The 13944-nt window shown below is 40.5% G+C and overlaps 1 protein-coding gene across 14 annotated transcripts in view; it reads left to right on the top strand.

The window, feature by feature from the left end:
- SNRPE (small nuclear ribonucleoprotein polypeptide E) overlaps window positions 1-13944 on the top strand; it is a 167171-nt gene that overhangs the window by 26105 nt on the left and 127122 nt on the right. For 9 of the 14 annotated variants that reach the window (XR_010840588.1, XR_010840589.1, XR_010840590.1 and 6 more), the window contains 2 exons: window positions 11149-11262; window positions 12114-12166. Coding sequence is in view for 7 of the 14 variants with exons in the window: in XM_067033478.1 (XP_066889579.1) it covers window positions 11149-11262; window positions 12114-12166 (167 nt within the window). In the remaining 7 variants the exon portion in view is untranslated. The remainder of the gene's footprint in view (window positions 1-11148; window positions 11263-12113; window positions 12167-13944) is intronic. The other 5 variants (XR_010840593.1, XR_010840592.1, XR_010840591.1 and 2 more) reach the window with 1 other exon arrangement.

The raw sequence follows: 13944 nt of genomic DNA, 5'->3' as shown, positions 1-13944 counted from the left end.
CTCCTTCTGGGATTCCCACAGTGTATATGTTGGTCCACTTGATGGTGTGCCACAGGTCCCTTAGCTCTGTTTACTTTTCTTCCATCTTTTTCTTTATGTTCTTCAGACTCATTAATTCCTATTGTCCTATCTTCTTCAGGTTTCCCTATTCTTTCTTCTGGCAGCTCAATTCTGCCTTTGAATCCCTCTACTGAATTTTACTTTTCAGTTATACTTTTTTTTGGCTGTGTTGGGTCCTCGTTGCTGCACATGGGCTTTCTCTGGTTGTGGCAAGCAGGGGCTACTCTTTGTTGCAGTGTGTGCAGGCTTCATTGCGGTGGCTTCTCTTGTTGCAGAACATGGGCTCCAGGCATGAGGGCTTCAGTAGTTGCGGCGTGGGCTCTAGAGCTCAGGCTCAGTAGTTGTGGCACATGGGCTTAGTTGCTCCGTGGCATGTGGGATCTTCCCAGACCAGGGATCAAACCTGTGTCCCCTGCATTGGCAGGAGGATTCTTAACCACTGCGCCACCAGGGAAGTCCCTCAGTTATACTTTTTAGCTCCAGAAATTTTTTAGTTTCTTTTTAGATTTCCTATATCATTTGCTTGACTTTCTCCACATCTTCCTTAGTTTTTGAGCATTCTTAAGATGATATGTTAGACTTTGTCTAGCAGATCTGCAATCGGGTCTTTCTCAGGGACAGTTTCTATTGATTTAGTTTTTTTCCCTTGAATGGGCAATATTTTCCTGTTTCTTTGTGTGTCTTGCGATTTTTTTGCTGAAAACTGGACATTTGAATCTAATAATGTTATCTCTGGAAATCAGATTCTCCCCCTTACCTGAGTTTTTTTGTTATTATTATTATTTTATTGGGTTGTCTCTGTACCAAGGATCAGCTGGAGGTTTAAACGTAAGGTCTTCTCAGTTCTTTTTTGAACCTGAGCACTTTCTAATTTTCCCCATATATGTATTTGGTTTTGAATGTCATAGTCTTTTAATGTCCGGCTGCCAACATGGGAAAAAGAGAAAAATGAAAGGGAGGGAGAAAAGGGCACTGGCACTTTAAATCCCCTGTAAGTTCACTTCAGCTGTAGGGGAAGTGGCTTGCAACAATGGGTGGAGGTGCAACAACAATGGCACCTCCTCTTTGTACCTCTGTGATGAGAAGCAGCCATCACCAATTAGAATACAACTTTCCAGTATTTGGAGAACAGGGTCCTTTTTACCCATGCTGTATGTGTGCAAGCTGCTCCAGGAACATATGCACAGCTGCCTGCCATGTGGATGGGGATGGGGAATAGTACTGTGCTAAGAGCTGAAACTGACCAAAATTAACCATAGTTTACCTTCCATATAGAAAACACACATGAAATTAATATAATTTTTTAACAACTTTATTGGAGTATAATTGCTTTACAATGTTGTGTTAGTTTCTGCTGTTTAACAAAGTGAATCAGCTATATGCATACGTATATCTCCAATCCCCTCCCTCTTGTATCTCCCTCCCACCCTCCTTATCCCACACCTCTAGGTGGTCACAAAGCACCAAGCTGATTTCCCTGTGCTATGCAGCTGCTTCCCACTAGCTATCTATTTTACATTTGGTAGTGTATATATGTCAATGTTACTCTTTCACTTCGTCCCAGCTTACCCTTCCCCCTCCCCGTGTCCTCAAGTCCATTCTCTACGTCTATGTGTTTATTCCTGTCCTGCCCCTAGGTTCATGAGAACCATTTTTTTTCTTAGATTCCATATATATGTGTTAGCATACGGTATTTGTTTTTCTCTCTCTGACTTACTTCACTCTGTATGACAGACTCTAGGTCCATCCACCTCACTACCAATAACTCAATTTTGTTTCTTTTTATGGCTGAGTAATATTCCATTGTACATATGTGCCACATCTTCTTTATCCATTCATCTGTCAGTGGACACTTAGGTTGCGTCCATGTCCTGGCTATTGTAAATAGTGCTGCAGTGAACGCTGTGGTACGTGACTCTTTTTGTGTTTCTCAGGTATATGCCCAGTAGTGGGATAGCTGGATCATATGGTAATTCTATTTTTAGTTTTTTAAGGAACCTCCATACTGTTCTCCTTAGTGGCTGTATCAATTTACATTCCCACCAACACTGCAAGAGGGTTCCCTTTTCTCCACACCCTCTCCAGCAATTATTGTTTGTTGATTTTTTGATGAGGGCCATTCTGACCAGTGTGAGGTGATACCTCATTGTGGTTTTGATTTGCATTTCTCTAATGATTAGTGATGTTGAGCATCTATTCATGTGTTTGTTGGCAATCTGTATATCCTTTGAAGAAATATGTATTTAGGTCTTCTGCTCATTTTTGGATTGGGTTGTTTGTTTTTTTTGATATTGAGCTGCATGAGCTGCTTGTATATTTTGGAGATTAATCCTTTGTCAGTTGCTTTATTTGCAAATATTTTCTCCCATTCTGAGGGTTGTCTTTTCGTCTTTTTTTATGGTTTCATTTGCTGTGCAAAGGCTTTTAAGTTTCATTAGGTCCCATTTGTTTATTTTTGTTTTTATTTCCATTTCTCTAGGAGGTGGGTCAAAAAGGATCTTGCTATGATTTATGTCATAGAGTGTTCTGCCTGTATTTTCCTCTAGCAGTTTTATATTGTCTGGCCTTACATTTAGGTCTTTAATCCATTTTGAGTTTATTTATATGTATGGTGTTACGAAGTGTTCTAATTTCATTCTCTTACATGTAGCTGTCCAGTTTCCCCAGCACCACTGATTGAAGAGGCTGTCTTTTCTCCATTATATATTCTTGCCTCGTTTATCAAAGATAAGGTGACCATATGTGCATGGGTTTATCTCTGGGCTTTCTATCCTGTTCCATTGATCTATATTTCTGTTTTTGTGCCAGTACCATACTGTCTTGATTACTATAGCTTTGTAGTATAGTCTGAAGTCCAGGAGCCTGATTCCTCCAGCTCCATCTTTCTTTCTCAAGATTGCTTTGGCTATTTGGGGTCTTTTGTGTTTCCATACAAATTGTGAAATTTTTTGTTCTACTTCTGTGACAAATGCCATTGGTAGTTTGATAGGGATTGCATTGAATCTTTAGATTGCTTTGGGTAATATAGTCATTTTCACATATTGATTCTTCCAATCCAAGAACATGGTATATATCTCTCCATCTGTTTGTAACATTTTAAATTTCTTTCATCAGTGTCTTATAGTTTTCTGCATACAGGTCTTTTGTCTTCTTAGGTCGGTTTATTCCTAGGCATTTTCTTCTTTTTGTTCCAGTGGTAAATGGGAGTGTTTCCTTAATTTCTCTTTCAGATTTTTCATCATTAGTGTATAGGAATGCAAGAGATTTCTGTGCACTAATTTTGTATCCTGCTACTCTACCAAATTCATTCATTAGCTCTAGTAGTTATCTGGTAGCATCTTTAGGATTCTCTATGTATAGTATCATGTCATCTGCAAACAGTGACAGTTTCACTTCTTTTCTGATTTGGATTCCTTTTCTTTTGCTTCTCTGGTTGCTGTAGCTAAAACTTCCCCAAACTATGTTGAATTATAGTGGTGAAATTGGACAACCTTGTCTTGTTCCTGATCTTAGTGGAAATGGTTTCAGTTTTTCACCATTGACAACAATGTTGGCTGTGAGTTTTTCATATATGGCCTTTATTATGTTGAGGTAAGTTCCCTCTATGCCTACTTTCTGCAGGGTTTTTATCATAAATGGGTGTTGAATTTTGTCGAAAGCTTTTTCTGCATCTACTGAGACGATCATATGGTTTTTCTCCTTCAGTTTGTTGATATGGTTTATCACGTTGATTGATTTGCGTATATTGAAGAATCCTTGCATTCCTGGAATAAACCCCACTTGATCATGATGTATGATCCTTTTAATGGGCTGTTGGATTCTGTTTGCTAGTATTTTGTTGAGGATTTTTGCATCTATGTTCATCAGTGATATTGGCCTGTAGTTTTCTTTTTTTGTGACCTCCTTGTCTGATTTTGGTATCAGGGTGATGGTGGCCTCGTAGAATGAGTTTGGGAGTGTTCCTCCCTCTGCTATATTTTGGAAGCGTTTGTGAAGGATAGGTGTTAGCTCTTCTCTAAATGTTTGATAGAATTCGCCTGTGAAGCCATCTGGTCCTAGGCTTTTGTTTGTTGGAAGATTTTTAATCACAGTCTCAATTTCAGTGCTTGTGATTGGTCTGTTTATATTTTCTATTTGTTCCTGGTTCAGTCTCAGATGGTTGTGCTTTTCTAAGAATATGTCAGTTTCTTCCATGTTGTCCATTATATTGGCATAGAGTTGCTTGTAGTAATCTCTCATGATCCTTTGTATTTCTGCAGTGTCATTTGTTACTTCTCCTTTTGCATTTCTAATTCTGTTGATTCGAGTCTTCTCCCTTTTTTTCTTGATGAGTCTGGCTAATGGTTTATCAATTTTGTTTATCTTCTCAAAGAGCTAGCTTTTAGTTTTATTGATCTTTGCTGTTGTTTCTTTCATTTTTTTCATTTATATCTGATCTGATCTTCATGATTTCTTTCCTTCTGCTAACTTTGGGTTTTTTGTTGTTGTTCTTCTTCTTGTTTCTCTAATTGCTTTAGGTGTAAGGTTAAGTTGTTTATTTGAGGATTTTCTTGTTTCTTGAGGTAGGCTTGTATTGCTATAAACTTCCCTCTTAGAACTGCTTTTGCTGCATCCCATAGGTTTGGGGTCGTCGTGTTTTCATTGTGATTTGTCTCTAGGTATTTTTTGATTTTCTCTTTGATTTCTTCAGTGATCTCTTGGTTATTTAGTAGCATATTGTTTAGCCTCCATGTGTTTGTATTTTTTTAGTTTTTTTCCTGTAATTGATATCTAGTCTCATAGCATTGTGGTCAGAAAAGATGCTTGATATGATTTCAATTTTCTTAAATTTACCAAGGCTTGATTTGTGACCCAAGATATGGTCTATCCTGGAGAATGTTCCATGAGCACTTAAGAAAGTGTATTCTGTTGTTTTTGGATGGAATGTCCTATAAATATCAATTAAGTCCATCTTTTTTAATGTGTCATTTAAAGCTTGTGTTTCCTTATTTATTTTCATTTTGGATCATCTGTCCATTGGTGAAAGTGGGGTGTTAAAAGTCCCCTAGTATTATTGTGTTACTGTCGATTTCCCCTTTTATGGCTGCTAGCATTTGCCTTATGTATTGAAGTGTTCCTATATTGCGTGCACAAATGTTTACAATTGTTATATCTTCTTCTTGGATTGATCCCTTGAGCATTACGTAGTGTCCTTCTTTGTCTCTTGTAATAGTCTTTATTTTAAAGTCTATTTTTTTCTGATATGAGAATTGTTACTCCAGCTTTCTTTTGATTTCCATTTGCATGGAATATCTTTTTCCATCCCCTCACTTTCAGTCTGTATGTGTCCTTAAGTCTGAAGTGGCTCTCTTATAGACAGCATATATACGGGTCTTGTTTTTGTATCCATTCAGCCAGTCTGTGTCTTTTGGTGGGAGCATTCAATCCACTTACATTTAAGGTAATTTTGATATGTATGTTCCTATTACCATTTTATTAATTGTTTTTGGTCTGTTTTTGTAGGTCTTTACCTTCTCTTGTGTTTCCTGCCTAGAGAAATACCTTTAGCATTTGTTGTAAAGCTAGTTTGGTGGTGCTGAATTCTCTTAACTTTTGCTTATCTGTAAAGGTTTTAATTTCTCCATCAAATCTGAATGAGATCCTTGCTGGGTAGAGTAATCTTGGTTGTACATTCTTCCCTTTCATCACTTTAAATATGTCCTGCCACTCCCTTCTGGCTTTCAGAGTTTCTGCTGAAAGATCTGCTCTTAACCTTATGGGGATTCCCTTGTATTTTATTTGTTGCTTTTCCCTTGATGCTTTTAATATTTTTTCTTTGTATTTAATTTTTGATAGTTTGATTAATACGTGTCTGGGTGTGTTTCTCTTTGGGTTTATCCTGTACAGTACTCTCTGTGCTTCCTGGACTTGACTATTTCCTTTCCCATGCTAGGGAAGTTTTTGACTATAATCTCTTCAAATATTTTCTCAGACCCTTTCTTGTTCTCCTCTTCTTCTGGGACCACTATAATTCAAATGTTGGTGCATTTAATGTTGTCCCAGAGGTCTCTGAGACTGTCCTCAATTCTTTGCATTCTTTTTTCTTTATTTTGCTCCCTGGCAGTTATTTCCACCAGTTTATCTTCCAGCTCACTTATCTGTTCTTCTGCCTCAGTTATTCTGCTATTGATTCCTTCTAGAGTATTTTTTACATCAGTAATTGTGTTGTTCTTCACTGTTTGTTTGCTCTTTAGTTCTTCTAGATCCTTGTTAAATGTTTCTTACATTTTCTCCATTCTCTTTCCAAGATTTTTGATCATCTTTCCTATCTTTACTCTGAATTTTTTTTCAGGTAGGTTGCTTATTTCATCTTCATTTATTTGGTGTTGTAGATTTTTCCCTTGCTCCTTTGTCTGTAACATATTTTTTTGATAGGTTGTGCTATATTCCTGTCTTACTGGTTGTTTGGCCTGAGACGTCCAGCACTAGAGTTTGCAGGCAGTTGGATAGAGCTAGGTCTTGGTGCTGAGATGAGGACCTCCGGGAGGCCTCACTCCCATTAATATTCCCTGAGGTCTGAGGTTCTCTGTTAGTTCAGTGGTCTGGACTCAGAGCTCCCACCATAGGAGCTCAGGCCCAACCTCTGGCCTGGGAACCAAGATCTTGCAAGCTTCATGGCAAGGTAAAACAAAAAAAGAAAGAAAAAAGAAAAAAAAAAGGAGGAGTACAATATCAAAGAATAAAAAACAAAATAAAATTCGAAAGACAAAAACTATATTAGGAAAAATAAAACTATAATTGAAACAACTGCAACAAGGTAAAATAAAACCACAACAGAAAAAGGAAAAAGTGGGGGTGGTGGAACAAGCCAAAAGGAGAGAACAATAGCAAAGTATAAAGAATAAAATAAAATTAGAAAAATAAAACATTTATTAGGGAAATTTAAAATATAAAAGAATGAACAACAATGAATCAACAAGGTAAAACAGAACCCCAATCTAAAAGAGGAAAAAAGAAAAAAAAATAAAAACCTTGGCTGTGGGGCTGGAGTTTAGGCGGGGATGGAACTTTGGCAGGGGCAGTGGGGGTGGGGCAGAACCTAGGTGGGTGGGGGCGTGACGTTTGAGCATGGGGTGGGGCCTAGTCTCAGGACCCATGTAGCCAGAAAAGGTCCTGGGGGTGGGGCCTAGGCAGGGCAACATTCAAGTGTGGGGCAGGGCCTCTGCTTATAACCTGCACAGAAGGAGAGAGGCAGGCAGCACATGGAAAGGAGGGCGTCTGGAGTGTGGAGTTCTGGAAGTTTGGAGGTAGGGCCTTGAGTGAAGGTGTGTGGGTGGGGTTTAGGTCCAGCATGTTGGAGGGGATCTCAGAGGGGGTCTCCGAGTGTAGAGATAGGGTCCTGGGTGTGGGTGTAGGGGCGGGGCTTGGGTTCTGCCCAGCAGGAGGGAGGCTCTGAGGGCAGGGCAATAGGCCCAGGAGCGCAACAGGCTCCCTGGTACCTAAGTGGACAGGGAAAGCACTGACTGCTTCCCTTCCGTTCCTTCGTGCCCCTCCCCCACCATCTCCCCCAGGGTCTCCCCCGTCGCTGCTGGACCCCTAACCTTGAGTAGGTCCAGCTGGGTGTAGGAACTCTTCCCCTCCCCCATCCACCCCTCAGGGGTGCTGGTCCTGGAGGTCCCGCCTTTACTTTTGCTCCCCCTTCCCTCCCTCCCACTCCCTCAGGACCTGCGTGGCTCTAGGGGACCTCAGTGGGCAGAGGATCAGGCCCGGGATCTCAGCAGAGGTTCCTGGGGGCCCAAGTGGGCAGGGGAAATCTGGCCATGCTCCCTTTTGATCCTCTGCTCTCCCAATGGTTTCTCAATTTTCCGCTTTGGGCGTGGGATCCCTTCCCCTCCCCCAGCTTCCCCTCAGGGGCACCAGTCCCTTCCCGCCTCCACTTCTTCTCCCCCTTCACTCCCCCCGTGCCCCACATCCTAGCCAGTCGCTGGGGGTTCTTCCTGTCCCCTTAGGTGTCTGTGGTCCCCCACCGGTGCCTGGTAGGTGCCCTAGTTGTGCGGAGACATGAATTCTGAGACCTCCTAGTATGCTATCTTGACTCCTCCCCCTAATATAATTTTATACATCAATTATATTAAAAAAATAAGGATATACAAAATTTGAACCACACTATCAAACAATTTCATGTAATTGACATTTATATAGTACTCTAGCAGCAGAAAACAGTTTTTCTAAGTAAGGGACTTTTATCAAGATTGGTCATATTCTGGGTAACAAGTATCAGTACATTTAAAAGGATTAAAATCATACAAAATCTTTTTTTTGGCAATAAAATTAAATTAGAAATTGATAATAGAACAGTCTCTGAGAAATCTCTAAGTATTTGGGAACTAAACACACTTTACATCCCCCATGAAACAAAGAAACAAAAAGGGAAATTAGGATTTTGAACTGAATGAAAAGTGAAAACATGACATATGAGAATTTGAAAGATACAATTAAGGCAGAACTTAGATGAAAATTTATAGCATAAATGCTTGTACTTGAAAAGAAGACCTCAAATCAATGACCTGAACTTCCACCTTAAACTAGAAAATAAGGGTAAATAAAACTCAAAGTAAGGAGGAGAAAGGAAGTAATAAAGATGAGAATGGAAATCAATGAAATCGCTAAACCTCTAGCTAGACTGATTAGGAAGAAAGAGAGATGACAAAATTTACCAATATCAGGAATGAGAGAGGTAACATAACTACAGATATTACATATATTCAATATTAAAAAGACAGTAAGAGAATATTATGAGCAATAAATTTGACAATTAGATAAAATGTATAAATACCTTAAAAGAGAAATCTACTAAAGCTCACCCAAGAAGAAATAGGACTGATGTTAACTTGAATTATTGTTTTGATCATTTTGCAGTATATACAAATATCAAATCATTATGCTGTATACCTGAAACTAATAATGTTAGAGGTCAATTATATATCAGGTAAAAAGTTAAAAAGTTTAACTTCATTAACTATATAACTATTAAGGAATTTGGATTTGTAGGGTTCTTGGCTTTTTTTGTTTTTTGGTTTTTTTCTGACCACCCCACGTGTTTTGCAGGATCTTAGTTCTCCAACCAGGGATTGAATCTGGGCCCCGGCAGTGAAAGCACTGAGTCCTAACCACTGGACCACCAGGGAATTCCCTGGATTTGAAGTTTAAACCCCATAAAGCAGAAGGCCTAGAAAGATGGCCTTATTAGTGAATTCTACCTTACATTTAAGGAAGGGAAAACAACCCAATTCCTCACAAAGTCTTCCAGAAAATTGAAAAGAACAAAACACTCCCTTACTCTAGGAAGTCAATTAGTGTAATTCTCCACACTAACAGACTTTAAAAGAAAAAATGCCATTTTCTCAACACTTGGACAGAAAAACATTGTTAAAATACAACATCCATTCCTGATAAAGTCTTAGCAAATTAGGAATAGTCATTTATGAAAAACCTTCATCAGACATCATGTTTAATGTTGAAAGATTAAATGCTTTCCTTGTATAATCAGAAAGAAAGCAATGATGTCTGCTCTCACCTTTCCTGTACAGCGTTATACTGAATGTTCTAACCAGTGCAATGAGGCCAGAAAAAAAAAAATAGCAAGCCAATATAGAGTAATAGGAAATGGGTTTACCCTCCTGCCTGTAACAACTGAAAAACTGTAACAAATATATGAAACAATGGTTTTCAAGACATTGGATGTCAGATAGCTAAGTTCAGGGATGACTGATTAATGAGAAACAAACAAATATACCCTGTAATTGCCCAGCTTACTGTCTGAAAATAGTTGCCAGGATGCAGAGAGGGAGAACCCAAATATAGCCCAGTCATCTTTCTGCATTAAATAGAGGGAATTGGGTTACTGGTAGGCCAAGGAAGCTAGAGCTCTTAGGGCAAAAATGTCAAATAGGAGAGAGACGTGTAGGGAATACTCTGGCATTGCACCTTTTCAGTTTTCAGCTGAGCACATGAATCTAAAGAATAAGAAAAAAATTAAAATCTTGGAAATAAGTGAAAGATAGCACAGCCTGTCTTTAACGTCTTAATGCAACATTGTTTAACAGGCCCATGCAAGGATTATTGACTTTTTAGAGACTATACCTGTGTTTGACTTTACTATTTACAATCTGTAGAGCCCAGATTCTGTGAAGTTACATGTTAACTTGTAGATTTCTGTCCAGTAGAAAAGATAACCCCAAAGTGGGAGTTTGTCCTGAAACTCTTACCAGTTTTGCATCTAACCTAACAATCTTAATCTAGGATTCATCTTTTAAAATAATACATCTATAAATACACAGTCCCGCCAATATTCTTAGAACCAGCTTTACCATTTTTGTGGTTCCAACATTAATGAATTAATAAAATGTTGACATGTTTTCATAGTATTTCTATGAAAGCCATATTTTAAACTTTTTCAGTATTTTACTTTGATGTGATTCTACAGAGATGCCCAAGTGGATACTTCTACCAGAGCCAATTAAAGAGTTCTAGAAGCACATCTCATGGGATATTTAAGCCCATGCATGCCTTCCTCCCCTGCCCCACCTCCCCAAGTGAATCCTAATGAGACAAGCTGGGACCTGGGACCTGGGATCACTTGCTGCAGTGCTTGCACCTGGACAAACGTTTCCTCCACCAACAGAATACAAAGAAATATAAGGGACTAAATAACTGCATACCTGCACAGTTGGGGCAAATTAGGAACAACAAGATACAAAAAGACCAAAAACCCAACCACCACTTCTGAGGTGTTGGGAGCAAAAGCAGTGTACTGCACATAATCCTTGCACACACCACCACCAAAGGGGTGGGCAGACCACCCAAGCCACCCTCTGGCCTAACGCTGGACCTGTCCCTACCCTCATCCCATTTAAGGGATCAGCTCTCACCTCGCCCCACCCCAGGGAGCAAGCAACGGAACCTGTTACTTGTTTTTGCTCCCTCCTGCTGCAGCACAAGTCCCAGTAAAGCCTTGCCTGAATTTCGCTTCGGGCCTCTTATCAATTTCTATTGATTAAAGAGTCTAAGAACTCAGGTTAGTAACATACTTTGTTGTGACTCCACCAGGATGCTGCCCCCTCCCCAGGAGACAATCTGGGGACCTCCAGGAACACCAAATGCAGCTTCCCCATGGGTGACAAGCGGCCACCTGAACCTCTTGTTTCAATCTCACTACATTCGGTAAGTCTGCCTTCCTGGCCCCTGAGGGCCTTAGTATCCTCATTCAGGCAATGCTTGCCCCCTCCCCTTTACTGCTTTCCCTTTACCCCTTTCCTCTCCAGATATCTCTCTACTTCCCCTTTCCCTGTTCTCTCCTCTCTCTGTCCTCTCATTTTTTTCTGTCCTATCCTTCTGAGACAGTGGACGTTGGGGCACTACAGCATTACTGCTCTCAGCTTGTGAGACCATGCTCCCTCTGGTCGGCAATGGCTCACCTTGACAAGTGACAAACAGATATGGGAGGCTCGCCTCGTACCGTGCAGATCTTGGTCCAGTGGGCTCTCCCTGACAGGAGATTTCTGAGAGTGTTAGAGGTTCAACCCTCATATCATATAGCGGCTGGAAGTCCGATTGTCCCAATGTTCTCACCTTTATTTTCCTGCTGCAAGTAGAGTCCTGTTGGAAACAGGCTGAAGTGGCAGATTTCTCTATAAACCTGTGGCTTCCAGTCCTATCCCACAGACAGGTGGACGCATGGGTGGAAATCCCACCTGTGGGTTAGAGTCCCACAGACAACGTACAACAGGCTGGTTTCCAGGCTTGATCACCCTGGTGGCAGGGGACAGAGTGTTCCCTCCTTCACTGGTCCTTTCTGGAAGTGGGCAGACCGATGCCTGAATAGACACCCGCAGGGCAGGTTGATATGGCAATCTTTCTCTTTCCCTTCTTCAGTCTTTTCTGTCCCTCCTCCCATTACCTCTCCCTTGGTCCTCATACCCACACTCCTGTCCCCTTTCATCATGGAGACTTCCTGTGGGGTCACCTTTTTCATGGCCCCCCAGTACTTCTCTGTTTTGTGTTCCTAATTCCAGCTGGCAGAAGGGAAGAGTTGGTCTGGACAAAGTCCTCCAGAGGCCACCTTGTAGTAAGACCATCTCTTTGTTTTTTTTGTTTTTTTTTTTCTTTAAGTTTTTGTCGGTAGATGTTGAGTCTCAGTTAATTTAAAATTATCTTTGTTTTATGTAGTTTTGTCTGTCCAACCACTCCTGCAAGTCTCTGCCACAATCCTGGACATGGGTCAAACACTTAACCCTTGAAAGGCAAACACAGCCCACATTGCCTGAGACTCCAGCCTTGGGTTATACTTAGCAGGACTTTAAAGAACAGAAGAAAAAAAAAAGAGAGAGAAACTTGCATTTCTCTCTTCTGCCTTTGAAATGTAACTGTTCTGCCTGGGCTCTCAGGAGCTATCTGATACATCCTGTAGTCCCCAGACTTAGGATAAAAAAGAAACCTTTTTAAACTCAGGAAAACTATGAGACAGACTGGTTCTGTCTTTATGTAAAAATTAACTTGTAGATGAGCTGTGTTTAATTGGCTTATAGGAAATTAAGTGCTTATATAAATTCTCAGAAATATGAAAGAAACTTCCCAGAATACATTTCAGGTTCATGTGTTCTGGGAAATATTCAATATTGAATTAATATCTGGTGTTAAATCTAGCTTAAGCTTGTGGGTTTAATTAATAGTGACCTGTCTCGGGCTTCCCTGGTGGCGCAGTGGTTGAGAATCCGCCTGCCGATGCAGGGGACACGGGTTCGTGCCCCGGTCTGGGAAGATCCCACATGCCGCGGAGCGGCTGGGCCCGTGAGCCATGGCCGCTGAGCCTCCGCATCCGGAGCCTGTGCTCCGCAACGGGAGAGGCCACAACAGTGAGAGGCCCGCGTACCACAAAAAAATAAATAAAATAAAATAAAATTGAAAAATAGTGACCTGTCTTTAGAGTCGTTAACATTAAGTATAATACTTTCATTGTACCTAAGTTTACTGAAAGTAAGTGCATACTGTTTTTGTTATAAAATTTGTCAACAAGGAAAATAACCTGATATGATAAAACTTTTAAATAAATGTAATGGAGATAAGAGTTTTTTTGTAAACTCTATAGGAATAATTGTTTTGGAAATGTCCATCTAAAATAGTCTCTGCAGGGCTTCCCTGGTGGCACAGTGGTTGAGAGTCCGCCTGCCGATGCAGGGGACACGGGTTGGTGCCAAGGTCCGGGAAGATCCCACATGCCGCGGAGCGGCTGGGCCCGTGAGCCATGGCCGCTGAGCCTGCGCGTCCGGAGCCTGTGCTCCGCAACGGGAGAGGCCACAACAGTGAGAGGCCCGTGTACCGCAAAAAGAAAAAAAAAAAAAATCTTTCATCATTCATAGACAGTTAAGCTGATGCTTTGCAAAATGCTTCATCTTCAAGAAGATTCACAGAAAGGGCTTTTTGACTAGTCCAAGTTTCTGGTAACTTTCATGTCACACTGCTGAATTAGGTAAAACTGATGCCTTCATAAAACTGTTAATTACATGGGATTGAGTATACTGATGGATATGGTTATAATTTTTCAGTTTTGTCTGAGATATTACTGGATTTTATTCTGTATTTTCCATATATAGGGAAACCCTTCCCCTCAAGCTAATTATGATTTACAGCAGTTTGGTAAATTACACCCCTAAGTATAATTGAAACATTTATCTCTACTCTCTACCCAAGCCCTCTAGAAATTGGAAACTCAGATGTTCCCAGCAACTTTATCAGGTAGATAACGTCCTAACAAGTGCAAGAATCTCAAGGTATTTTTGAGAGACCTCAAAATGGGAGGAATTTATCCAAATCTATAAGGGAAAAGTTGGCATGGCTTTTCTAGCC

Source organism: Kogia breviceps, chromosome 1, assembly GCF_026419965.1.
Source record: "Kogia breviceps isolate mKogBre1 chromosome 1, mKogBre1 haplotype 1, whole genome shotgun sequence".
Classification (NCBI taxonomy): domain Eukaryota; kingdom Metazoa; phylum Chordata; class Mammalia; order Artiodactyla; family Physeteridae; genus Kogia; species Kogia breviceps.
Note: the sequence above shows the minus strand (reverse complement) of the source record. Positions and strands in the feature narration are given on the sequence as shown.